This window comes from Clupea harengus, chromosome 5 (genome assembly GCF_900700415.2).
Source record: "Clupea harengus chromosome 5, Ch_v2.0.2, whole genome shotgun sequence".
Classification (NCBI taxonomy): Eukaryota; Metazoa; Chordata; class Actinopteri; order Clupeiformes; family Clupeidae; genus Clupea; species Clupea harengus.
Genome location: NC_045156.1, coordinates 11,821,623 through 11,848,836, shown reverse-complemented (window position 1 = coordinate 11,848,836; position 27,214 = coordinate 11,821,623). Strand labels below are relative to the sequence as shown.

The 27,214-nt window shown below is 44.8% G+C and overlaps 2 protein-coding genes and 1 long non-coding RNA gene across 7 annotated transcripts in view; 1 reads left to right on the top strand and 2 right to left on the bottom strand.

The window, feature by feature from the left end:
- Positions 1–252: 252 nt before the first annotated feature.
- On the top strand, positions 253–15,372 carry calcoco1b (calcium binding and coiled-coil domain 1b). 2 transcript variants are annotated; one of them, XM_031567711.1, is made up of 15 exons: positions 253–355; positions 1,677–1,821; positions 5,466–5,568; positions 6,007–6,212; positions 6,865–7,077; positions 8,119–8,267; positions 8,458–8,527; positions 8,652–8,906; positions 10,260–10,385; positions 11,577–11,672; positions 12,234–12,321; positions 12,871–13,115; positions 14,076–14,167; positions 14,359–14,564; positions 15,108–15,195. In XM_031567711.1, exons 2-14 carry the CDS (start codon positions 1,690–1,692, stop codon positions 14,519–14,521), a joined length of 1,938 nt encoding a protein of 645 aa, XP_031423571.1. In that variant the 5' UTR covers positions 253–355; positions 1,677–1,689; the 3' UTR covers positions 14,522–14,564; positions 15,108–15,195. The 2 variants fall into 2 exon arrangements, with proteins under 2 accessions (XP_031423571.1, XP_012692122.2); XM_012836668.3 differs by lacking the exon at positions 14,359–14,564 and having other exon boundaries at positions 15,108–15,372.
- LOC116220514 lies at positions 2,224–22,891 on the bottom strand. Its single transcript, XR_004163705.2, has 2 exons — positions 22,808–22,891; positions 2,224–6,262 (listed from the first exon to the last, which is right to left on the bottom strand). It is a non-coding gene; the product is annotated as an uncharacterized LOC116220514 (long non-coding RNA).
- Positions 22,892–25,977: 3,086 nt separating this feature from the next.
- LOC105907526 (retinoic acid receptor gamma-A-like) overlaps positions 25,978–27,214 on the bottom strand; it is a 40,226-nt gene continuing 38,989 nt past the window's right edge. For all 4 annotated transcript variants that reach the window (XM_031567706.2, XM_031567707.2, XM_031567710.2 and 1 more), the window contains exon 8: positions 25,978–27,214. This exon is cut by the window's right edge and continues 243 nt beyond it. In XM_031567706.2, the coding sequence (XP_031423566.1) occupies positions 27,078–27,214 (137 nt within the window). In that variant the 3' untranslated portion in view covers positions 25,978–27,077.

The following is a 27,214-nucleotide window of genomic DNA, read 5'->3' as shown; positions in this document are numbered from 1 at the left end:
GGATACGTCGTCATTCTTTGAGACACACTCACACAATTTTCCGAAATAGACACACGATTACTGACTCAGCACAGGATCCATACAAGTCTGCCACGAATGCCTGAAAAAAAAAACCGAGTACAGAATCTCACCAAAATAACTTTAGCCGGTTTCCCTTACTGAGACCTAGGCAATGGACTACATTACCCATGGTTCAACATAGTGTATGTGTCGTCACATCATCCATGTGCGTTTGTTATTGTTGTTGGTAATAAAACAACTGCACGAGCTGACCGGGCACCATTACTTTCAAGTGCATCTTGGACGAAGAGGTAGAGCTATTTCTAATCAAGTTTATTTATTTCCCGGCAAACCGGTAAGTAATATAAATACAAAATATATTGCACTGCCTAATACAACTAGACTTTAAATACCATTCACGAATATCTAGTTTGTAATTATCCTCTTAATTAAACAAAGTTTAAAATGTTTTATCCCATCACTGCGAACAGCCTGATGTGTATTCTGTTTTATGTTTTGAAATCGTTTTTTTAGGCCAATTCGAAAAAAGAAAATAATTGTTAGGGTAGTAGGCTACTCCACAGTCACTACCAAGGAAGCCTATACAAAAAGTAACAATAACGTGATTATCAACAGAAACGAGACATTTCCAAGGCTTAACATTACCTCCACAGCAGGACAATGTAGTATTTTCTTTGGGTCTGAATGGCAAAATGACTACTTTTTTCCATAGCATCCACGCAACTCGAATGCAACATACAACGGGGTTATTTAGAAGTGCGTGTTATGTGTAGCTATGAAATACAAAGCAACGCGGGAATGCATCCATTCTCGAAGTTTAAGTGTTCCTTTCTTATAATACAGATTTCTACCTCTGCATTTGCACTTAATTATGTATCCTACGATATAGTCCGTTAGAAACTAATCAATGCTGGAAAAAAATCTCTAGGAACTCTTCCAGTTCACCTTTCACACAGTTTTCAGGAGCCATTTTCCCGGACAGACGCATTTAAAAATGACAGCTGTGAAAACCCGTGAACGTAGGCTACACGAAAAGTCCCCGTGACAGGGATTACGTGACAGTTCTATCGCAATACTGTTTACCAATGCTCTGCATGGGATGCAGTGATGCCGATGTTTTGACCCGTTTATAATGACCTAGACTATTTTTTGCGCGCAGCCTGTGGCTTCACAACATGCAACACAGCGCGGTCCAAACTAGGGACACAGTCGCCTTAGGTTACACATTTAGCGGAAGTTAATGACTTCAGCTAAGGAAAAATATCTCTCGGAAGAATTGCATTGCTCCGCTGGGTCAACAAATTTCACAACACTTTGAAACCTAACACCGATGTTCTCATGCGGCACCTCAAACTCCTCGGGCTTTGAGTTCATTAGAACAGGCCTAATTATAGCGCGACGGTACAGAACAGACAGGACCTTAATCCAGAGCCCTCGCAAATATAAATAGCCCAAAACGAACTGATAAATCCAATGGCAAATTATAGTATTGTGACAATACAGATATATTTGGTATGTGCTGAATGTATTGAAGTTGCTGAGAGTGCTTTATGTCTCACTGATAATGAGAGAAACTAATGATCTGAGCACACAATACCTCCTTTTTTCCTTAACCATATGCTTAAACAATACCCACCATGGTCTGGTTCTTACAGGTTTCTGAATTCCATGGATAACATTCGGAAAGTGCAGTTCCGGAACGTGGGAAGGAGCTACTTCCCCCAAACCAGAGTAGAGTGCCACTACAAGCTGACCAGCGGTCACACGTGGGTGAACAGTGACTGGGTTGGCCTTTTCAAGGTAACATATCCCTTAGTCCCTCCAGTCTTTGTGTTTCCATGATTTGGAAATTCAATGCATAATCATCAATGTATTGCATTCACTGCATACATTTCAGAAAAAATTTGCCTTGAATTGAAACTTATTTCCAGTTCTTTAAGCTTCCTGATGGTGGTATAAGGTTATGCATAGTCTGTCGCAACCATTGCTTAATGTCCCAGTTTGGTGTCAGGTGTATGATAGATTGACGACGGCGGTGAAGTTTGCTTTGTATTAGACATTTTCTTGACATAGCTGGATCTGTTATCTTAATAAAAAGTTAAATGAACTTCTTACACATGATGTTATTCTGCTTTGTATGCAGTTGTGAAATTGTAAATAGTGTTTCGAACATGTATTGTAGTGATGAGCAGGAGGCAAGTATTTCTTTGGTGTCGTTGCCATTTATTGAAGTGCGCAGGAAATGAACACTCAGCATCTGAAGACGAATGGAAAGATGGCAGGGATCTTATACGCGGTCACAGCGCACAGGGTTGCCAAAGACTCATACCCTAGGAAAACTACACTGAGCCATTACAGATTACAACACACAGACTAAAATAGCACAGAAATACACACTTTACACACATTCTAACATCAATCACTCCCACTACCAGGCCTGGACAGCATTTTGGATGAACTATACACCAATAGGAACTTTACATCAATAGGAAACACACAGTTCCCCTGCATGCCACACAGTCCCCACCAAGTCGGTCAGTTGTCCTCAGTGACCATGGTGTTCAACACAAAGTCCCTCAAGTGCTGGGGAAGTGATTACGTTGACAGCACCCCTGGAGCGACTCTGTTGTTTGTGTGCTCAGTCTCTCTGTCTCTGTGGGAGTGAGCCAGGGGCCCACAACATCTGTCCTGGTAGAGAACTACAGACCGCTGTTGCCGAACTAACTGCACCCTTCACACAACACCAGACAGTTTTGCATACACAGTACATGGCCAGACCCACTGGCTTGCTAACCTTGGAGAGGCCCCTTCTTAAACTCAATAAACCCATGCCTTATCTCCGGGCCAAAAATGCTCTCCTCGGCAGCCGGTGTCGTTTTCCCGCTTCGGTCGAACTCCAGCCTCAGTTGGCACCTGCCTGGCTGCCCCAGCATGTGCACCTCCCGCCCGCACCCACTAGGTGGGTTGCAGCGGTAAATCAGCCCAGGCTCGTCGTCAATCACCTCCGGTTCTGGAGGAGGACCAAACACCAAGTCCACCCAGCATTCTGAGCTCATGTCCAAAAATAAGGGCTGCAGGGGTGCACTTTGTTGACTCCTAGACTGCTGTCCAGTATGCCCACAGGACCAAGGGCAGAAGCAGCTCCCAATCTCGCTGCTGGTGACTGACTAGTCATGACGAGCTGGGTTGCCAGAGTGCAGTTAAACAGTTCTTCAATTCCGTCACTCTTGGGGATGCAACGGAGCAGTCCGAGTCTTTCTGATGCCCAGCCACCGGAAGACACCATTGAGCACGCCAGCCTTGAAGTTCTGCGCCTGGTTGCTGTGCAGCTCCTTGTGTGCACCAAAACAGCAGAACATCTTGCTGACCAGGCGCTCAGCAGTGGTGGCAGTACTCTGATTGGGTTACGCACACCACACACATCTCTGGCCACTTGGTGAAGTAATCCATAGCCACGAGGACGTAGCGGTTCCCCTGGTCAGTGATCGGAAAAGGGCCCAGGACATCCACAGCCACATGCTCCATAGACTCCCCCACCTGGTTCTGCTAGAGAGGGAAATGGGAGATCTGGGTTGGTCCCTTTTTGGCCGCACAGCTATCGACGAATAACATAATGGTTTCTCTACGGTCGGCTGAGTGAGCAGCTGAAGTAGGTCGATCACCCGTTCACCATGCTCCTCCTCCTGGGACAGCCCTGCACTGAGTCCCACGTCAGTGGCATCGGTGTCGAGGACAAACGGTCGCTGTGGGTCTGAGGATGCTAACACAGGAGCCTCAGTGAGCGCTGCTCGGAATTTGATTGAAGGCAGCAGTGCAATCCTCACCCCAAATGCCCTTTCTGTGTCTGTGGAACAGATTATATTTCTTCAGGTGCAGACGCAGACAAGCTTGGCGCACAGCTTGGATGATCTCACACAGGTTGGCCAGGGTGCTTTTGAAGTCTGTAGCGTGCACGAGGAGGTCATCTAGGTAAGCTACGCAGCAGCTTCGGGAAACACCAGCCAGCACCCTCTCCATCAGGCGCTCAAAGGTGGCTGGTCTATTGCAGAGCCTGAATGGGAAAACTTTGAACTGCCAGAGTCCCTGGCCAATGGAGAAGGCAGTCTTCAGGTGTGCCTCTGGGATCAGCTCAACCTTCCAGTAGCCACTGCAGACATCGAGGGAACTAAATCAGTTGGACCCAGCGATGTAGTTGAGGGCATCATCCATACATGGCAGTGGTGAGTGACTTCATAGAGGTGGCGGTAGTCGACACAGAAGTGCCAGGAGCCATCTTTCTTTCTGACCAGGAAAGCAGGCACAGCCCACGGGCCATTACTGGGATTGACGACGCCCGCCTCCACCATTTCTTGAATCTTCTGTTCGGCTGCCTCACGCTTAGCCAAAAGCAGCTGCTGCAGTCGAAGGCAGATGGGGCGGGCATCTCCCGTGTCGATTTGCTGGAGTAGGCTGGTGGGCACGCAGTCTTCATCTCAGGCTGCAGAGATGGGCGGTGGCTGACCTCTGAGGTCTGACCTCTGACGCTGCAGTGATGTGGCAGTGACCTCTGACGCTGCAGTGATGTGGCAGTGACCTCTGACCTCTGACGCTGCAGTGATGTGGCAGTGACCTCTGACCTCTGACGCTGCAGTGATGGGGCAGCCTCGCCCCTCAGTTCATGACAACCTGGGTGAAGACTTCTGTAGTGGGAAGATTTCTCTGAAGCGGGTGTGGGGTGGTGGGCTCTGGAGCAGACAATGGTGACGTGGCGGCAACATTTCTCTCCAGCTGGTGACAAGCTTGGTGGTAGCAACGGCAGGGGTTTTTCTGATCATCTGACCAAGCATTCACTCAGGCTGGCAGTTCAAAGAGAAGATGCTTCATTATTATAAAATAAAAGCCTGTTCCTTAATTTATGCACAGGCCTATTGAAGGGCAATTAGTGAGTTAGTAGAGTATTGGTGAAAGAAGACCAGGAATGGTCAACACATTTTGAATAATTCTATTTTCTGTTCAGTTTTTAATACAGGATTACAAAGAACTTGATTTTGGAATTGACCTTGAAGGTTCAAACCAAGGCATGACATCAAATTCATTTCAATAACATAGTATGGATGAAAGGAGTGTATGGTTGTGTGAGTTCCCAGACATGTGTGAAATCAGATGGCACATCTAAAATGATGTGAATGAAATGAAATGAAAACATATGGACACACAAAAACAAAAAATATTAAAAACCAGAAATACTATACATAACCTGCCTTTGATGTTTGTCTATCTCTCATTAATTTATTTTCTTGTTTATGTGGAGTTTAAAGGAAAATCGCAAAATCCTGATCCAGGGACTGATCCCTGTCCGGAAAAGTTCTAACAAGGAAAACATATCAAATTCGGATACATGACATTCCTACAGGGTACATCACAGACATGCCTGAGTAAAGGCAAGTGTTTCTGGTTGTTTGCAGGTGGGCTGGTCGACAGTGAAGGAGTACTACACTTACATGTGGGCACTGGTGCCAGAAGGCTACACTGAGGGACGTGATGCCGACTGCTGCGTCCAATTCCAGAGTAAGGATGCATTCACCTCACTCTTATGACTGAATGTCACTGCTTCACACTCTGAGAGCGTGGTGTAGCAATCACTGTGTGACATCGGGGTCGCTATAAGCAGGAAGTGATGTAATTCAGAATTTTTTTTTTTTCACTCAATACAATCAAACTTTATTTATACGGCGCATTTCATACAAGGAGGTAACACAATGCGCATATACTACACTTGACTAGTCTTTGCATGTGGAAAATGTGGAAACAATAAACATATACTGCTCTCACTTCTATAGCCATGACTGGGATCTGGGGTAAAACAAAGTGAGGCATGGTCAAAATTCTGAGTACCCCCTTGTTGGTATTTGTTTTAGTACCAAATGCTTGGTGGAGTACTTAAAAAAAATACCTACACCCTCTTCCCTTCCCTTCCCTTCCCTTCCCTTCCATCACAACCCACAGCGTCCTACATGCCCAGGCCTGGCGCTGACTTGTACCAGTTTGTGTATGTGGACGCCGGAGGAGAAGTGTGCGGCATCAGCGGCCACTTCCTGTTCTCCACCCCGGGAGCCCTGGACGAGCTGGTGACCCTGGAGAACGACAAGCCTGAGGAGGAGGGCGCAGGGGAGGGCCTGATGATGGTAGTACCCAAAGCTCAGATCCTGCAGGTACGCACTTGTTCCTCCGCAGTGATTAAGGGCACAAGGATCTGAGGGTTCTGTGTAGGCAACCACAATACATAGTTTCTACCATTGTCAGGGTTTAAGACATGTTTAAATTCCATTCTGTTTAGGCTACATAGGATTTGGGCAACAGATTCACCACTTTTGGATATTACAATAAAAATACTATAACATTTCTGCTCTCTACTGATTTTGATACACAACATATGGTTAGGCCTATGGTTTCTGTCACCAAGTGCAACTTTACAGTACATCCTTGCAGTAAGTATTTTGCTGGGAGAATATGTTTACATCACTGAATCGGTCTAAAGATTAACAAAAATATATATAATTAAAGGAAAGTACAAAGTACGCAAATAATTCAAATTAAACAAATTAAATAAAGTGAATAATTACAAGTTGAGTGTAGTAGAAGTCTTAGAGAAATGTTTTCATCTGGATTTCAACAATAACACATTTGCATTTGCTACATTGGCACATCCAGTTGCATACATTTAAATGCTGCTTCACCATGTTATGTTTGGACTCTGGGTTCTACTAGCTGACCTGAGCAGTGATCCATGAACTAATATAAAGACGGTGTAGTATGGTGTTGATAGTCTGTCTGATCTGATTTTGATTTTCTCTAACTGAACAGGGTCACCTGGAGGAATGCCAGAAGGAGCTGAAGGATCTGAAGCTCACCGTGGAAGAGAGCGACAAGGAGAAGGAGAGAGAGAGGGAGAGGCATGAGCAAGACAGGGAGGCGTTGATGAGAGAGAGGGATGACATGAAAGAGGAGATCAGCGAACTCATGACGGGCCTGAGACACCAGCGAGAAGAGCTGGAGAAGATTGAGCTGAAACACAAGGTATGTATGCTATGCTAGAGCCCCACAATATGTCCGGGACGGTTATATCACAGTCATATACTGAGTCAGACACTGTGAATGACAGGTGTATGATATTTTTGTAAAATGGGACATCCTATAAATAGATCTAGTCAGTAGTTTAATTCACCATTATATTAATACTCTGCACAATGGTAACCACAACACAATTAAATGAAGACAACAGCTGAGTGATATTTTGCTAAGGTACAGGACAACGTGAACTTCAACATAAAGCAGAGCCAAACATTAATGGATTTGGGCATGACCACATTAAAACAGTATCTTTGTGACGTATAAAAAAAATGACTTCACTAAGAAATCACCCTGGTGAATCATCCTGTAACAATAACACGTCCATGGGCACAGTGTGGCCTGAGCCCTCCATCTAAAATGTGCGCTGCGAGTTTTTCTCATAGAGGGCTGGGCTGCTGCACAGAGGCCCCTTGAAATTGAGCCAAACTGCCAATGGAACATTGCGGGGCCATTTTGAGAATGGTGCCGAATCATAAAATGATGTTTAAAAATGTCAATATAATTATAAAGGCCATCTTTTCGACGAGGCCGTCAAATAAAAATTACAAATTGAGCAAATAGCATTGGCATATCACCATCTACGCTGGGTTCCTTAAATGGCCACTGTTATTGCCTGAAGAACTAAGGCCCAGACTCCAGGCGGGACAGAACACACTCACTTATTTCATATAGTATATGGCACCTCCTACTGGGCAACGGCGATACATAAATCACAAGCGGTCAACTGGATGGCTCTTTGGGGCTCCTTGGAGCCTTGTATGTATTCCTCACTCTGAAACAAAATGGCAACATCCAGGGTTTTCAATTTGCTGGGTCAACACTTTAAAGTTGACTTTAACTGCTGATAGCACAATTCCTTGTAGGCTTCAAAACGGTCGTAAAAGGTGGAACCATGGGGGAAGGGAAAATATTTTTCATCAGCTAACATGCCTCTTAAAGTCTTTTCCTCCTCTGCCCGCCGGTGCCTGCTCGCTCACTCGCTCGCAGGACTCGCAGAGCTCACAGCAGAGCGTGTCAGCTGAGCTGCTGGACCTGCTGAAGGGGCGCGCCGAGCAGCAGCAGCAAATCAGGGAGCTGGCAGACGACAACAGCGTCCTGACACAGCAGAAGAAGCAGGCCGAGGCCGAACTGGAGAGGCAAGTCTTCACCATCTTTAGTGTAATATTGTGCAACTTCTTAGACACAGGCTCCTCAATGGAAGACCTATCCCCGAAAGGAACCTTTGTGGAACCTGAAGTGTATTAGGTAGAGCTACACTAGGAAATGATAAGATCGATGCGTCTCAATCAACGATAACTGTGTTCTGATGCAATTTATCTCATGTAGGACCAAGGAAAGAGTGAAAAAGATGACCATGCAAAGGAGTGACGAGGAGGAAGAGAAGAAGACACTGAAGGTTTTTTTTTTTTATCCTTCTTGCACTATACTATGTGGGTTAAATGTAAGGTGGCTTGACCTTGGAGCTGTTAAACCATTCCCCCATTCCTCCTCTTCTCTTTCCATTCATCCCACCACCCCAGGCCGATAACGAGGCGGGTCAGAAAGAGATCCGGCAGCTGCGTGACCGCGTGGAGGCCAGCGAGCGCTCGGCCGACGCGCTGCGCCGCGAGCTGGGCGAGCTGAGCGGCCTGCAGGGCCACAGCCACGCCGAGCTGCACCAGACCCGGCTGCAGATGGCGCAGGCCAACATGCAGCTCTCCCAGGCCACCCTGGCAGTGCGCGAGGGCGAGGCCACCTGGGCGCAGGAGAAGGAGCAGCTCAGGCACAGTGCAGAGGTGAGAGCCAAAATGACTTTCGGAGTGATTGAAGAGCCGGTCCAACTGTGGTGACACTTACTGTAATGCACGGCAATGCATGCATTCAGTCTTATAACGACATACTGATTAAACACTAGTTCACAAGAGATCATAAAATACTCCTAACTAACTTTCAGCTTAAGTGCAGTGCAGTATGCTATTTGTTAGCAAACATTTAGCAGAAATTTAATACCACACCATACCTTTAAGCAGCTGAGACCGAAAGCCCTAACATGTGGTGGCAGTGTAGGGTTTTGCAGGATCACACAGGTGACACAAGGCACCCAGAGTGACTGTACCGACGTAGCCAGAGGAAGTGCAAGGGGTCTGCATGTCCTTACTTGCCCCATGCTAAGTGGGTACCATAGTGTGAGTGTGGTCTACTTGCCCAGTGCTAAGTGGGTACCATAGTGTGAGTGTGGTCTACTTGCCCAGTGCTAAGTGGGTACCATAGTGTGAGTGTGGTCTACTTGCCCCATGCTAAGTGGGTACGCTAATGTGAGTGTGAGCCTCCAAGCCATCGGTAACTAAAGCCCACCAATACTGCCGCCACTGCTGCCGCTGCTGCTGCTGCATGAGGTCATTAGCAGGAACTTAGAAGCCGAGCTCATGGGTTTGGAATGGATCCTGCTCTATATAGAGACGAAAGGCCAAAGAGGGTACTCGACATTCGCCAGGAAAGCCCTATCAGTGTCTCCTCTCACACATCAGAGAGGGGCATGAGCAAAAACTAAATTAACAAAGTTAAAAGACAACATGTACAAAGCTTTGTTTCTGTGGAAAAGTTAAGTTTCATAAAAGGCTGATACTGGCACAATGCTGGAATTTTCCTCAGGTTAAAGTATTCCACCAGACAAGCCAAAGGGAAGTAACACTTATGTAGTCTTTCTGGCATCAGTAGATCATAAGCAACTACACTAGCGACGTGCTCTTGAGGAGCTAGATCCCTGTGCATCAGGCAGCATTCCCCAAGAACAGTTTTCACCATCGGAAAAAACTATTGCAAGACGGATGTGGTAAGAGATTTAAAAGCCAATAAAAACAGGTTTTTTATTAAGTGAAACTCTTTACACTGTCCATGCCATTTCACCGTTTAAAGACAGAGGACTATATCATTATAACCAAAGCCATTTCACTAAATAAAATAACACTGAAACATCAAAAGGCCGCCTCAACCACATATGTGTCTAGACATTAACTTTAACAGCCACAATCATTTTTTCCCCTACAACTGATGGGGCAAATGCTCCAAGTCACAAGACGCACTTTTGGAAAAAAGTGGTCGTAACTACATTTTCCAGAACCGTTCCAAATGATGTTTCCATTCCACAGCTGGATCAAGAGCGAATTCAGAAGCTGTGTCGCGAGCTGCAACGCAAAGAGGAGTGGCTTCAGGAGGAGAGAGCCGAGCGCGAGAAGCTGGAGGCAGAGCTCGGAGGCGAAAACAATTCCAACCGGGTAATCTGTGCACCAGAAACACTGTGGGCATGTCTGTAGCCAGCTGCTAGAGTATGTTTAGGAATGGGCAGTCTTGGCACATACAGGCTAAATACAGGTGAAATTTAGCAGTTCATACCAAAACAAGCCAGTTTATATATAAAGGAGGTTTAATGGGGTGGTTCTCACAGTTATGATTTGATAATGTGTGTCATAAGTGTTATATATAAGTGTCATATCTTAATGATTTATTGGCTATGTGCACAGGAACAGTGCAGCTCAGGCCCTGCTCAATGCCCCCGTGAACAAGCATGGTGTGTTTATAAGGTCACAGAAAAATAAAACAAACTAAAGAGCTCTCACACATGCATCGCATATGAAGTCCTTCAGAGAGAAATAAGATGCAAGCACACACTATAGTAGCCCAGAATATAGTTGTAGCAGACATTACATTGATAAGCTAACAAGGCTACAACCTGATGGAAATGACAAGCTTGACTGGGAAGAGAAAACATCAGCAGACATACTGTACATTTATAAATGTAGTCAATATTAGGCAAGGCTTTGTCGAAAACATCGCGTTTATAATTAAAAAAATATATATTATAACTTTTAGTTGTAAATGTACGAGGGCATGTAAACAGATGTAAGTTAGTGACTGGTTATAGACCTGACTGGGGGCTAATCACAAGACCTCTGCACTCAGACCACAGCACACAGTACGCCCCTGCTGCAGACAACACAGTTAAGTGGGCTAGCCGTGCCCTTGGTGGGGCCTGGGCTCAGGTTTCAGATAAACAACAGATTAAATGTCCCCTCAGAGTAAACACAGAAGGACCTTAAAGGGTTTCCCATCAGGCACCAAGGGCAGCTACAAACAGACAAAATAGACATCATCACGGCAGAGAGTCACGAGAGTACATCTGACAAGTCCATACATTTACACACATGTAAATATACTCATACCTCACTAACAACCACAAGCAACATCAGACAATTGAAATAACATTTACTAAGTTCACCATCAGGGTAACTAAATAACTTCAGGGTGAAAATAGATATTAAGTAAAACCTGTCGTGTATACAAATGCCTACTACAATAGCACTTTGTTGTTCATCAAAACCTCACAAATAGGCCTAGACAGGAAAAAGCAGATCAGAGAATTCCTTAATCTCCCATCCACTAAAACAGCACTGCACTGCCCCCTACAGGCTCAGATGAGCGACGCACGTAAGGAGATGCAGGAGCTCAAGGCCAGTCTGAGAGTGGCCCAGAAGGAGGTGGAACAGCTGCAGCTGGAGAAACAGGTACAACAGCCATGTTCTCTCCCACACACAGGGGGGTGTTACCCTGATTGTGCAAAGACCACAGGAGAAGAAAGTGTGTTCATAATTACAGAGAGACAATCGTTTCTCAACGGTAGTTACACAACACGTTTGGAAAAAAACATCCCAGATCTCCTCAGAGGTCCCTGACTACTTTATCAGATGTAATTTACAATGAAGAGGTCATGATCAATAGATAAACTTAGATAGATAGATGAACTTGTATTAATCCTATTAGGGAAATCCAGGTGTAATAGCAGCAAGGTAACAGGAATCAAATATACAAATACAAATAAATTAATACAAATTTGAATAAAACATTTAAATACAAATAAATACAATAAAATAAATTAGATAAGTATGCTATACTATATATACTGGCTATATATGCTATATAGTATGTATGTATGTGTATGAGTATGAGCATGAATGAGCTGACAGTGACTGGCAAAGCATGGTCAGATTCTTGAGTAGGAGCTGAGTTTGGGAGTTCCAGGCCTGACCTTCATGTTATTCATTCGTGGTTTGTGTATTCACCCATAGGCCCTGCTGGAGCAGGTCAGGGAGCACGAGAGGAGGCTGGACCTTGAGGCTGAGACCAAGTGGTATGAGGCTGCCTCGGTCGTTACAGGTCAGTGAAGCCCTGCAAGTCCATAAATCTACAGGCTTGTCTCACACTCAAAGATAGAAAGAAGACGCAACCTTATACTGGAGTCTTTCCCACTGCATTAAAAAAAACAAGCTACACATACAGTTAAAAATTACCTTTTTCAGTTTATGTTCTGCTTCACTTTTGTAGTGCATTTGTTTAAACTAGGTGTGAATTCAACTATGTTTGACAGGAACTACTCTCTAAAAGCTGAACGCTGGCAATATTTATGTTTATACTGTCAATCAAAAAGGACTTTGAGGCTGTAACTTGAGTTACTAAAAGAACACTCTTAATAAGAATCTATCTTAGACAAGAATCTTAATCATATTAAATAGTCTCTTTACAGGCTTGTTGATATGAGACCTGTCACCCAATCACCCAATACGTTCCCTAACTTCTGTTCATATAGTTATTTGTGCATGTCATTGAGTTTCATTTGTGGCCAATCATGCTGCCCTAAAACAAACAAACAAACAAACAAACAAACAAAAAACAGCAGGCAAACCCACACCTCCATTTCCCCCACAGCCGAACCAGACACCACCCTCTGTGAGGAGGAGGAGGAAGAGGAGGAGGAAGAGGAGGAGGAGAAGGAGGAGGAGGAGGAAGTATCTGAGGCCCCTGCGATGACACCCATGACAGACACCTGTGAGGACGTGGCCCAGACAGAGCCTGCAGCCCTGGTGGAGCCCGTGGACACACCCTGCAGGGTGGTAGAGATCACTCAGCTGATCCCCGCCCAGGAGGCCGAGGAGGACAGAGAGAGCTGGGAGGTGAGAACACTTTAAAAAAAAAAAAAAAACTCTGTCTGAGCCTCAGCCTGTCTAGCCTGTTGGGGGAGGGGGAGGGGGAGGGGGAGGGGAAGGGTCGCTCACTTGACCTATGACCTCCAAAATGAGCAAAGGCTAAAAAGAAAGACCATTGTGAGGTCTGCCATCTGGTACGACGAGCACACTAGTAAACCCATACCTTGGACGAAGCCCAGAGGTAGTTTGGGTCATTCTTTTAACCTACGCAAATGAACAAAGGTTCAAAAAGGAGCATTATAAGGACAACAACAACTAAATAAATCATGGAAAGCTTAGTAAGCGAAGCAGTAGTACCAAAGGAAGTTTACACTATGAAATTAATTCCTTAGGAGTGGCCAACATTGGATCAGCTTGAAAACCCGCTTGATGAACCCTAAAAAAGCACAGATTCCTCCAAAAGGACCTTTTAAAAGGCCCACTTTTTGGTGTGTTTGGGGGGAGGGGGGTGGGGTCCAGTCCCTTCTTCCTCATCAATCTCTGGTAAGCCATCTACATCTCTGCATACCGGCAGCAAATCAACCAACCTGCCCTGACAGCCGGCTGGAGCACGAACGAGGCAATACTCCAGGTGCTGAATAATTGATGTGAAAGGAGAGGAAGGAAGCCGGGAGCTGAGCCCATGAAGTAGCACAGGAGCAGCGGTGGCTAACATAATTCCTTCAGATTGTGAATAGTGAACAGCCATTCAGGCATCTGCCCAGCAGCCCCGCATTTCATTAACTTTATTCAGTAGAACGAGTGCACTGTGTGCAGCCCAGAGAAGCAGGGGGGACCAGACCATGCTGGTTTAGACAAACTAAATATGATAGCCACATCAGCAGCTCCACAATGTCCCCTTGGCCAGTTCAAATTCTGCTATGGCAGATGTGACCATAAAGAGCATAAATTAAAAATAGACTGTATGTTTTGTATTCCTGACGCTAGGACGAGACGCCACAATTCCAGTGGAATGATGAGGACAAATATGATGAGGACAAATATGCTGTGGACAAACCCCCTAGAGACCCGATGTTGAGGTAATTTAAATACCAACCTACATTAATCTTTCCTGTCTGGTGTTGTTTCTCTGCTGTCCTTTCCATTCACCTAAACTCCATTGTATACCTCTCCACCTCCTCCTCCTCCTCATCTTCGTCCTCCTCCACCACCACCACCACCTCATCATCATCTTCCTCCTCCTCCACCACCCCCTCCTCCTCCTCCTCAGTAGGCCATGTGAACTCACCCTGAGCCCACCCTGCCTTATAGTCCAGCGCTGTGATGATAAACCCACTAAACTGCCCTTACGGCTGGCCCGGCCAATCAGATGGGGCGGGAGACGCTTGGATAGGGCTGAGAGAGGATCAGACTCCTCCGTCTTAACAGAGTGATAATGAAGAGGAGGAGGAGGAGGAGGAGGAGGAGGACGACGAGGTGAGGATGAGCTATAGATGGTCGTGCACCCCAGGCCAAGTAGTCTGATCAGCAGTGCATTACCAGGGTCCCCATCTCCTGTAGTTACACACACACACACACGCGCACACACACACACACACACACACTTCTCCCGCCATAATTTATCCTCCCTCTCCCCCCATGTCTCTCTCTTTGTCTCTCATTTCATCTCTTCACTTCCTCTTCCTTTATCTGTCTCTGGTTCTTTTCTCATTCATTAATTTTTCTCTCCCGGTTTCTGTTCATGTCAAATCACTTTCTCTCTATATCTAATAAATACTACTATATTGTATATTTATCTCCCACACACTCTGTATACTAGTGTGCATCCACACACACACACACACACACACACACACACACACACACACACACACACACACACACACACACACACACACACACACACACACACACACACACACACACACACACACACACACACACACACACACACACACACACACACACACTGTGAGAATGGGTTTGCCTAACTATTCTATCTGTTTTCCTTTCCCCCAGCGAATTCTCTGAATACCCCGTGTGGTAGGGAGCCTGGTTACAGCCTCTTCTCAGCAGGCATACAGGGTGAAACATAAGTGCAATAATGTAAGGTGTGCCATGTGCCTTCTCCCTCAGTTGGATCACAGATTATATTTCAGTGTGCAAACGAGTGTGACAAATCTCTGAGTTGTTTGTATAATATGCTCGATTTTGTATTTTTTATTTGATATTTTATTGTTTTGAAATGTGCCACGTGATGTGTTAATACTCTTTATATATATATATATATATATATATATATATATATATATATATATATAGCCTGTAGGATAGGGTGCGTCTGGGTGGGTGTGGGTGTGTGTGTGTGTGTGTGGATGGATGCACACTAGTACAGTGTGTGGGAGATAAATATACAATATAGTAGTATTTATTTGATATAGAGTGAAAGTGATTTGACATGAACAGAAACCAGAAGAGAAAAATAAATGAATGAGAAAAGAACCAGAGAACCATTTTGAAGGTTCCCTGTTTATCCATTTAGAATCAGAAATGTGTTTCATCAATGTCTGACTTTCCAGTGTTTGAACTGATGTGCAGTGTAGCAGAGTGATGAGTGTTTGAAGTGATGTGTGATGTGTAGCAGAGTGATGAGTGTTTGCATGTTGAGTTATAGATTAAAGTGGATCTTATACAATTAAGTCATTAGTGACGTTCATATTTAGACTATACCACATGCAGCTGTGTGTATGTGTGTGTCCTTAAGTGTATTTTTACTCACTTTGAGTCTTGGCAATAAAATGCTGTCTGTTTACCAATTGGTATGTGTCTGTGCCGTTACTTTTACGGTTGTCGATAAAAGAAACGGACCCCCGTTCTGTATCGCACGACATCGCTGTGAGGGGGCCATACATCAGAGAGACAGACGGGTGTCTGCCCATCTGCCTGCGCCCGTGCACTCTACCCTCTTCCCTCATCGCTCCTAAGCTCTTTTCCATCCATCTCTCCCCATTCCCCTTTCTGTATCACTCCATCACTGTACTTGTCCTGCTCTCCCCCTCTCTCTCTCTATTACACACACACACACACACACACACACACACACACACGCACACGCACACGCACACGCACGCATGCACACATTCTCTCTCTCTCTCTCTCGCTCTTTCGCTCTCTCTCACACAAATTCTCTGACATCTTTTCTTGGAATGTGGAAATACTGTCTGAAATACTGTATATCCCCCTAACAGTAATCCAAAGGCAGACAGGGTAATGGTGCTCATCCAACCGAGCCTTCCTCTTCTCTTTCTCCTTTTTGACTTCGTCTGAGAAGGAGCACAAGCGAACACATAAATACTCATGCCGACGTTTGCATGCATATAATAAATACTCCTCACACACCCACCTAGCCAGCTAGCAACCCACCTACCCACACACACCTCTACCTTCCTCTTTGTTCTTCACAATCACCAAATCCCCCCCCCCCCCCCCCAACACATACACACAATCTCATTTAATTTGTGGAAGACTGACTCAACTTAATTTTATATTCCAAACTCATATTCAACATTTTCCTCCCTTCTCCCTATGCCTTTCACAGAATCCTTCCTTCCTCCTCTCCCCTCTCTTCTCTCTCCCCATATCTTGTTCTCCTACTCTGCCTTTCTCTTCTCCTCCTCCATTCCTCCTCTTCTCTCTCCCCATCTCTTGCTCTCCTAGTCTACCTTTCTCTTCTCCTCCTTCATTCCTCCTCTTCTCTCTCCCCATCTCTTGCTCTCCTACCCTACCCTACCTTTCTCTTCTTCTCCCCCTCTCCCCGTCTCTCATTATGAAGTCGATGAAGGCACAGGGCTGTTTTTATGGCCTCTCCTAAACCCTTAACGGAGGAATCAGTAGGGGATTGATGTCCCCCTGCTCCCTCCCTACTTTTAATTAGAAATGGAGGAGATGTAGGAAGACCCTGGAGTCTCCAACTATCTCTCCATCTCTCTCCCCCTTCATCCCTCCATCTCCCCCTCCTTCATCCCTCCATCTCTCTGCCCTTCCTCCACCTTCTCCAGCACATGCTGCTTGACCTTCTCCCTCGCCCTCCTGCCACCAATTCAACCAATGGATATTCTCTCTTCCTCCCCCTCCCTCTCTTTCTCCCTCTCTCTTCCTCCCTCCCTCTCTTCCTCCCCCCTCCCTCTCTTTCTCCCTCTCACTTTTCCTCTCTTCCTTCCTCTCTCCCTCTCTTCCTCCCTCTCTCTCTTTCTCCCTCCTTCCCTCTCTTCCTTCCTCCTTCTCTCTTCCTCCCTCTCTCCTAGTTGAACAGAGGGTAGTGGTGGAGGACAACACCCCCCACCCCCCCAACAATGTGTCTCTGTTTGGAGAGAAACGCAGGCCAAGGGAGGCCATGGCAGCCATTAATGGGTCTGATAGGCTTCTTCTAACCTGGTGATGGATGGACCTTCATGTTTCTAAGTGTCTTACGTTCTCATGCAGCTTCATGTAGACGTACCTACGTAGATGATATGTGGAGTATCTCATTGGTTTGATGTAGTTGGCCATGGTGCGTATGTAATGCAAGAGCGTGTTCTTCATTCATTTTAGTTGCAGGACTAATAAATGTATCAATTACAGCGTCATTTAGCGGACACCTTTATCCAAAGCCACTTCCACTGTAGTTGAACACGCATTTCATCAGCACATATATATGCCAGCTGGGAAATTAATCATTTTTAAAGTGCTAGTTGTACTCATGAGCACCATCTCAACTAACTCAGTTGTTCTCCAGACTGTAGTTACCTTCATTATGGTTAGGCACTTTATCATGACCTTGTTAATCAAATTCGATGGCACCTAGAGATGTCCATCCTCCCAAAGCTCTATATAAATAAAAAATCATTATATTATTATTATTATTTATAATTTATTATTATATTTATTAATTATTTATTAATAATAATAATATTTCACTGCATTCAGTGGAGTTTAGAATCAATAACATAACACACGTTTCTGTATATAAACCAAAATTACATTACAAGCGGGTCGGCCCCAAAGCACAACCTACTATAGGGAAGACAACCTCAAAGGTGCCGTGCTAAACTGATGCTGAGCAGAGGGTTTCCAGACCAACACTTCATGCTGAAAAGGGAGTCTGTGAGCTTTAGGCTGGCAGCGCCAGGCTATAAGTGGGCATGACAAAACCACATTTAGCCATGCAGCTCATCGGATAGCCTTTTAAGGAAAACAGGAGAAACAATTCAACTGCAAACTCGGGGTGCCCTATCCGCACTCACTCCAGTGTGCATTCATCTGCCACAGCCAACACAACACACATATTACTCAAATCTAGACTCTAGTGGAACAAGAATTCTCAAGGAATCTGTAAGAACCCAGACACACACCCTCACCAAATTCCCATCATTTTTCAGCCCTACCCCCCTTCCTCTATACCTCTCTACCTCTATCCCCCCCCCCCCCCCCCACCATCCTCCTGCCTCCCTCCCTATCCCAGTGGTTTTATATCTGAGGAGAGTCATTCCGGGGAGCCGAAGGCAGATCAAATATAAATGAAGACAGAAGCGCATAAAACAGGGGAATGAGATATACGGTGCTGCCTCTTTAAAGCCCTCACCACCCCGCCTGCGTCGCCATGGTAACGTGCTTCGCTGCGGGTCGGGATATATGGGGTCGTTAAAAGCTCCCTTGTAAAACAGTGTATAATGTATGGACCTTGTTTTAATCCTTGCGCCGCTTTATCGATCTCCGTTTAATGAACGTTAATTATGGCAATCATTTAATTAGCAGAGTCCCATCCGGCTTTACGGCGCTCTTTCTCTCGGCCTATTACTAAAAATGACCACGCGGACAAAAATACATTCATCACTCTGGAAAGGGAGGCAATGCGACCTGTGACACATGTGTGTGTTTGTTTGTGTGTGAGTGTGTGTGTGTGTGTGTGTGTGTGTGTGTATACACGTAAAGAGAGAGCAAGGGCAGGTGTGTGCACTCCGTTGATAAGGAGTGCATAGGCGTGTGTGAATGGGCTGGTGTGTGTGGCAGCATGTTAATGTAGGCCTGCGTATAGTGTGTGTGTGTGTGGGGGGGGGGGGGTACACACACACACACACACACACACACACTTTTGAGTAGGCATGAGGGATTGGGTATGTTAAACAATACATAGCTCCTGAATGAAATCACCTTGCCTAGCAGTGGCAACTGCAGTTTTCCATTTTTGATGTTGATAGCTCAATGAATCACAACGCAGCTAGACTGAGAAGCCATCAAAAAAATCTCCCCTCACCACAGTGAAAATGACTCATTGACAAGCCGAGGAACAGGCACCAACTCCGAGCCCTGCGGCGCGGCGCGGCCTGGCTGGAACAACACCACGCAGCATGCAAATGAAAAGGCAACAGATCCCCCAAAAACTTCCTTCAGAAAAGTTATTTCAAGCCGTAACTCAGCAAGATTGAGAAGAGCGCAGCCACAACGGATGCTGATTCAGCGGGTTCTACGGATATGGGCCCGATCTGGCCCAGTCGAGGCCAGGGTTAGGTGCCGCCTGGAGGAGCCGTGATGAAAGAGCACAAGTGTCTGTGAATGAAAGGTACAAGATAAAAGATATTCATTTGACTCTGAAACCATTTTTTTCAAGTTTGCGAATTCATTTACGTCCACAGGTTGCCATCTTTTCTTTCTTCCCACTTTGAAAACGGTCGGATTTATGGTCACAAAGGCGCTGTTTTTCAATGACTTTTTATTTTCTTTGTAAACTGTGTTACCACGTGTTACGCTCTCAAAAGGTCACACTTGCCAGGCTTGTTTCTTCACCCGATATGCAATAAATATATCTGGATCCATTTCAAACCCACAGCTAGGAGAGGCTAAGCCACTACTGCGGAGGATTCAGTTGTTAAAACAGCATGTGTGGTTTGTTTCCTTTGGACTACCCGCGGACTCACTCCACTCACTACACACGTACAGCCCAGATTTACTTTCACTGCTCCGATTAAAGATACAGGCCTCGATCCTGGTGAAGGATTGTTCATATCTGAGCTCAACAGGCAATCAAATATACCCCTCCCCTTCCGTGCTCCTGAAGCCACGCTGTTGATTGGCTGGAATAGTGTATGGCTCGGTCCAAGACACTTTGTTTCCCCGTTTCCAGAACCAGGATGGATTATAATCAAGGACTGCACCTTTAACTGATGAAGCTCCTCATACCCTGCCCAATAACGTCCGTCTGCAGAGCCACAGAGCAGCAGTTTCAGACCTGCAGTTTCAGGCCAGTAGCATTCTACTCACGTGCTGCCAACGTTTTGGGCAGCAGCCCTCTTATCTCGTGGACAGTTTGAATTAGACGATTCCAAGGCTAAATTGTTTTCAACCTTTTCATCGTTGGCCAGTCTCTCATCAGGAGCACGTTATGACCACCTTAAATGCTGCATGGCCTACATGAGCCTGTGCTCATGCAATACCATCATCATACTGCAGGGGGTGCTGCAGCACAGGATCGTATGACCAAAAACGGTCATACTACCCAGTTCATGGAACTGCCCGTTCATAGAACACACGACTCTGACAATAGAGTACGGTCCAAGACACTTTGAATTCTGATTCTATAGAATTAGACCTGCAATTCTAACTGCATGGCTCAGATCAACCACCATGCACCCTAGCTTTCCAACAGACCATTCTGGAAGAGGTTAGATCAAAGCAATTAAAGAAAAGCACTGTGCTGGTGCAAGTCTCACTAACATGTCCGTTTAACCCATGGTGACAGAATGGTCTATATGCCGTAAGCAGGTACGCACACACACACACACACACACACACACACACACACACACACACACACACACACACACACACACACACACACACACACACACACACACACACACACACACACACACACACACACACACACACACACTTTTCTCATATGCCAGCAGGGGGCCCTCCTGGTTCATAGTTGTGTGTTGGGGTGGGGTGAGGTGAGGGCCAGGGGTTAAGAGCCAAAGTCAAAGGCACACGAAAATAGTTCAGAACAAGGCTTGAGTTGTGCGTTTGTGAAACGGCACATGAAAGAAAAAGGCCAAGACATGCTGGAATTGTGCTCCTCTGATCTCCCCTCTCATTCCCTGCCACTCGGCACCAGCGTGAGAGCTATGAGAGATGGGGCACCAAGAATAGGCTTCTCTTTTGTGGCAAGGGCCCGTCCTGGGAAAGTTACATTGGCAAACCCCACTTGGGAACAGCTCCGTGGCCAAGTGTGGTAAGAACATGCTAGGACTAACTTTTCAGGATTGGGGAGAAGCCATGGTGTCAACTGTGGTGTGTGGTTCTGATATTTGTCTAGGAGTCTGCTGCCAAACGCATTCAGTATGCAAGGTGTCAAAAATTCCTCCGGCAATTCCTGCAGCTTACTTCATTAAATAAGCAATTCTTTCTGCCACTCTAAACATGAACTTGACCATGTCCAATGACTGCTTGGTCATGTCAAGCTTGTAAAGTTGTCAAGCCTTCATTTGATTGATCACTTGTGATACATCACTCGCTGTACTCCACTAAATGGCACATGTCCACATGTATGCACTTTGTTAAATGAAGGACAGGATACTACCACTAGCCATGCTGCTCCTGCTACTAGGCCTACTCGTAATAGTAATAAAAGAAAAGAATAGGCCTATATCCATGTCTCTGTGACTTTACCGGAATAAGAGGAGACATGTTTTGGCACTAAATATGCTATTTGGGATGTGACTGGGACGTAATCTCATTGGAGAGGACCGCTTATTTCTTCAGGATGGATGAGCTTATATTCACGATGTAGTCCTACGTGTGTGTAAAACCAAGAAAGAGAGTTAGATGTTCAATACATCTAAGAGTTGATACCAAGGGCTGCATGGAGTGGCTTAGTTTAGGTTCATATGCAATTTTGATGGGAAACTCAATGAAACAAAATCAATAGGCCTACATAGTGAAACTACAAGAAGTACTACTTAGTACTACTTAGTGAAACCTTTTCCCCATGAAGAGGCAAAATTATTTTTCATCGATGATTCATTATTATATACTATTCGACATTATTATATACTAGTCGACTCTAGGCCTACGTATCGTAAGGGTGTATTGGTTTAACTTTCAGTTCGTCTAACAGTATGCATCTCGTTACAATTCCAATCAAGAAGAAGAAGGGTGTTGACTTGAAACCTGAATCACACGAACATTTAATAGATAGGCTATTGGTTGGGTTGGACTGACGTGGCGACGAAGGCAACTGCTGTCTATCAAAGGCTGACTTTGCGGCTGTTGAATCGATGACATTTCTGTACGTCTAAAATATGACATGTTTGTGTTTGTTTCTAGTCTGATTTGGCTAACAACGCAGAACTACCTTCCAACTAGACCTGCCGTTAGCCAACAACACCATTTCACACCCAAATAGGTCTTCTGTGAAATAGCCCAGAGCGAAAATCCACGATATATTGTACCTGTTAAGCATGAACTATTAAAAAAAAGACCTGGTTCGCTCATAACAGTGTACAGGTGTAGGCCCAAAACCACAGAGGCTACCTACAACTTAGTGTTTTTCGGTTAAACCATTTAGCACACAGAACCATTATAACGCCAAATGAAACATACAACCCACTTCACATTTCTATAGGACGGTGTGGGCTGTTTATCAGGAAAACTACAAATGGAATATATCGGGGGAAACTCACCTTGAGTTTTACTAGGGCTATTCTGAAGAGACGTGGCGTGCTTTCGTTTATGTTAAAGGCTGTCACTCACTTCTCCAATCAACATCAGGTAACTCAGTGTGTAACCTATCACGCTGGTAACATTGCCTAGTCCACGTCAGTCTATCGAGGCCGTGAGTATGACCTTTCAGATTTAACAATGGAAAAACACTGCCCCCTTGTGGCGAAAAGCAGCGACATAATTGTTGCCTGGAAACTGTTACGTTGACGTGTTCTGAAGAAAGACACAGCTGCACAGTTCTGAACCAGAATTTTCTTTATAAAATGATATTTGAAAAAACAGCAACAACAAATCAAAACAGAGCTTTCAACAATGGAATAAATGTAATAGAAAAATGTATTTGGCTTGATGCAAGAAATGAGTAAAGCATGAGCATAAAACGTCTTGTTCTGTCCAAGCACATGTCCACGTAGTCTAACATGCCAGGTGTTGCATTAGCTTTCCACGACCTCTGTGCAAAAAGAAGCCCTTTATCGTTGAAGTTTGAAGGCACACAAAAACAAGAAACAGAACAAAAGGACAGTACAACTGGAAGAGGGACATACAGAAACTGCGAGCCATCAAAATTTAGAGCAAAAAAAAACCACACACTCTTTCCTTTCAATAACGAGTGTGTGAATTGAAATAGGGGATCTAACAACATGTTTCATGAGATCTGTAAGGCTGCTTTTTTAAATTCCCTGAATTTGGAGATCTGTCTGATTTCTCTCTCTTTCGACAAACAATAACAACAAAGGTACATTAAAAGTTATACTGTTATAGCAAAACCAACACAAAGACTATACAGACATAAAATAATAGCACGATACATTCTAGTATGTAATTCTACCCCATTATGTTGACCCAAACATAGTCATCAAGCTTAAAAATAACAACACAGGCACACAAGAAATAATAAGATACGCAAATCGTGAAGAGGACGTGCATTGAGAAAGGTACACGTTCCAAGTCACCAAACTTTGAGATTCTTCATAAAATTGGTACATAAGACACGTATCCGAGATGGATTAAAAGTCGAAATGCACATCTACTAAATGTCAACTACTAAACCGCTATCAAATAAGCCTATATGTCCTGTCTCAATAAATGCTTTGGGTCTCTGAATGAGAAAATAGCATGATTGACTAATTGTACATATACGTGTCTCTCTCTCTCTCTTCAGATCAAATGCTATGTGTAACTATTACATATATAGATATACAATATATGTTCATATATCCTGGGCCCTCTTGACCCCTCCAGTGCTGCATGGTCTCTGCTACATTGAAACAAGTTTGCCTGTTCCAGAACAAGGTTAAAGCTGAAGCTAAAGCTAAAAGCTAAAGCTAAAAAGTTCTTGCAGCAGAAGTTATTGCTATTACATTGCTATGTCTTTCTGTCCCAGCACCTGAAATTTTGACTTTGTCTGTTGGAGAGGTATGGCTGTGTTTCCCAACATATGGTTTTCGTCATATTTTGAGAAAATGAACATCTGTGCATACAGATACATACATTCACCCCCACACGCAAGCACACACACACACACACACACACACACACACACACACACACACACACACACACACACACACACACACACACACACACACACACACACACACACAAACATGTACAGGCAGACAGACAGACAGACAGACACACACACACACACACACAAACATGTACAGGCACACAGACAGACACACACACACACACAATGGCTTTTTGACTTGTACAGACAGGAGGTGGTTCGTCTTGAAAACAGACAAGTTAACAACACATTTTCTAATAGCACTTGGCATCTGTTTTGGTCCTGACCCAATGAATGTTACATCACCTGACGACTAAACTTAGGGACTGACGACAGTCAACTCTTAACTGCATGTTCTCCATGCAACCCCACTCTGCATGTTTCTCCATGTTTATCTGACACTCGTGGACACACTTAATACCTGAAGAGACTGCAGGCCAAAGATACCCTGTCAAACCACCTGACATCAGTGCATGCATATCCCTGATGCATAAACCATGTGGATGGCTGCGGTCTATACTGTACAGACCCAACCAGCAACCATCCGTGTGTTTTTAAAATCATTCTTTGCCTGAGCTCTATGGGGGTAGGATTGTCATAAGTGGCCTGAAAAGTTACACTGCATCACGTCCACAACCAATCCCTCATAATCTGGGGGTTAGCAATTTCCTGGACTCAGAGCTGTACGGTGATATATTGCATACAGTGAGATTTGTCTGTCTACGGGGTCCAGCTTGTATGTGCATGTGTCTTACACAAGTGGTAGGCTTAGTTTCCTTCTACTCTGGATGTGAATTGCACCATACTAGCGAAGAGAACTGACAACAATCTGCTTCAGTATGAAGTCCGCTCTCAAAGAACTCCTGGCAAGTACTAGCTGAGGAATCAAGAATAAATAAAAAAAACAATAAATACACTGAGCGCATAAAACAACAGAACGCTGTTCCTCCTCCACCCCCCCCCCCCCCCCCCCCCCCACCCCCCCAAAAAAAACGTGGATCTCAACAGGGTGTAAAGCGAGTGGGAAGACAGCTAAACAGGGGGCACTCTGAGATGTTTTAGGAATGCAAAATGAAAACAAGGTAAAAAAGGACCTGGGACTCCTACATGTGATTTGGTGATGCCAACGTACGCAGAAATTCATACAACAAACATGCTAACACTGTCCAGCACACTCAAATGCTCATCGCATGTTGTTTTGATGGACAAGTGCCTAATATGGATATGTCTCTGAATATTGCTGTTATTTGTCATTTCAATTCTGAGGCACTATCAAACCCAATCCTTTCCTCCCTCCTGGCCGAAGGCTACGGTTTAAAATTAGCCCACCTCTTTGATATAGGACAAGTAATGACTCGGTGATGCTTGGTGCGAATGCTTATAGTATCCATGGAGAGTTTGATAGAGGCGTGATCGTCAGTCAGGTGAGATTTGGTCCTTGGAGAGATGCCCTGAGTCAAACATTTGGCCTGTTCTGACTGCAATCACACACATGTATTATCAAGATGTGTGTGTGTGTGTGTGTGTGTGTGTGTGTGTGTGTGTGTGTGTGTGTGTGTGTGTGTGTGTAAAACTGAACAGTATACCTGTGTGTGTGTGTGTGTGTGTGTGTGTGTGTGTGTGTGTGTGTGTAGGGAGAGGGGAAGGCAGTGTGCATATGGACATATCTGTGGTCCCAATATGAAATATAGAAACTATAGAATGTTTACAATGAGTTCCACCAATAGGAGGCGAGTAGGGATATAGGATGGCCCTACGTCAACTTGCCTCTGAACGCTCTCGGTATAATAAGAAGTTTGGGAGATTTCAAAGGAAGGATGCCAGTCTGTCATTAAAGTTTAAAATCATGTGTCTGCACATGGGAGATACGTACAAACATACGCACATGTCCGGAGCAACTAAATGAAAAATGGAAACAACACACATAAACATGAACAGACATTGTAAAGATATGCAAAGGCAATATTATATATAAAGGCTTATATACCATTAGAAAGATGAAACAATACAAAACGTCAAATAAAATAACAGTCGTTTCCAAGGACACCGGTGGAAAATGGTGCTTTATCACTATTACATTTCTGTTTCTCAAAACATGCTGGATTGTAGGTATTGTAGTTTTTCTCCTCACATATAGCAGTGGTGAATGCACCACTTTAGTATATGTTTATTTATTTTTTGTTGCTGTTTTTTGTTTTTGCATTTTCTCTAGTGAGTAAACAAAGTCCCTCGGCAGGTGTGTATGGCCGAGCACAGTGACTGGTATGGCACTGCAGTGTGTCTTCCTGCTCTGTCTCTTCTGATGGGGTCCGTTCCAGAGGTGGACACGTGTAGTGCTTTCATTTGTTTGTGGCTTTTTTTTTTAAAGTATACTAGCTTATGATCTCAAGCATGTGTCTTTTTTTTTTTTTTTTAAAGTACACTAGTTTATGATCTCAAGCATATGTTTGTCTCTATATCTGGACAATTCTATCTAATATCTATTGAGATGGACCTGTTCCCGTATGCATAGAGTGCAGAGAAATTCGTTGTGTGTGTGTGTGTGTGTGTGTGTGTGTGTGTATTTTCAAGTACGCACCCCTCAAGCACTAACATAAATAAGACACCAAGGAGTGCATACTGCTGCAGTTTGTAAAGGAGTTCAGACAGTCGATAGAGATGCTGTGCTGTTCTTTCTCCCTCCCTCCTCTTCTCTCTATCTCTCCATCTCTCTTTTTTCCTCACTGGGCTCGACCTGTAGCTCCTTTCCTCATGGGGTCCGGCATCGTCAGTCCCCAGGCCTCGTCCTCACTGTCTCCTCCCCTCTCCCTGTCCTCCTTAAAGTCGTCTTCGTCGTCGTCCTCCTCTTCCAGGGCTG

What these genes read in the sequence shown, in the direction of transcription:
- calcoco1b (XM_031567711.1), top strand. Translation starts at nt 1,690, where the DNA reads ATGGATAACATTCGGAAAGTGCAGTTCCGGAACGTGGGAAGGAGCTAC. An exon ending in CCAAAGCTCAGATCCTGCAG is followed by an intron (nt 6,213 to 6,864) that starts GTACGCACTTGT and finishes CTAACTGAACAG; the next exon opens with GGTCACCTGGAGGAATGCCA. An exon ending in GGCTGCCTCGGTCGTTACAG is followed by an intron (nt 12,322 to 12,870) that starts GTCAGTGAAGCC and finishes TTTCCCCCACAG; the next exon opens with CCGAACCAGACACCACCCTC.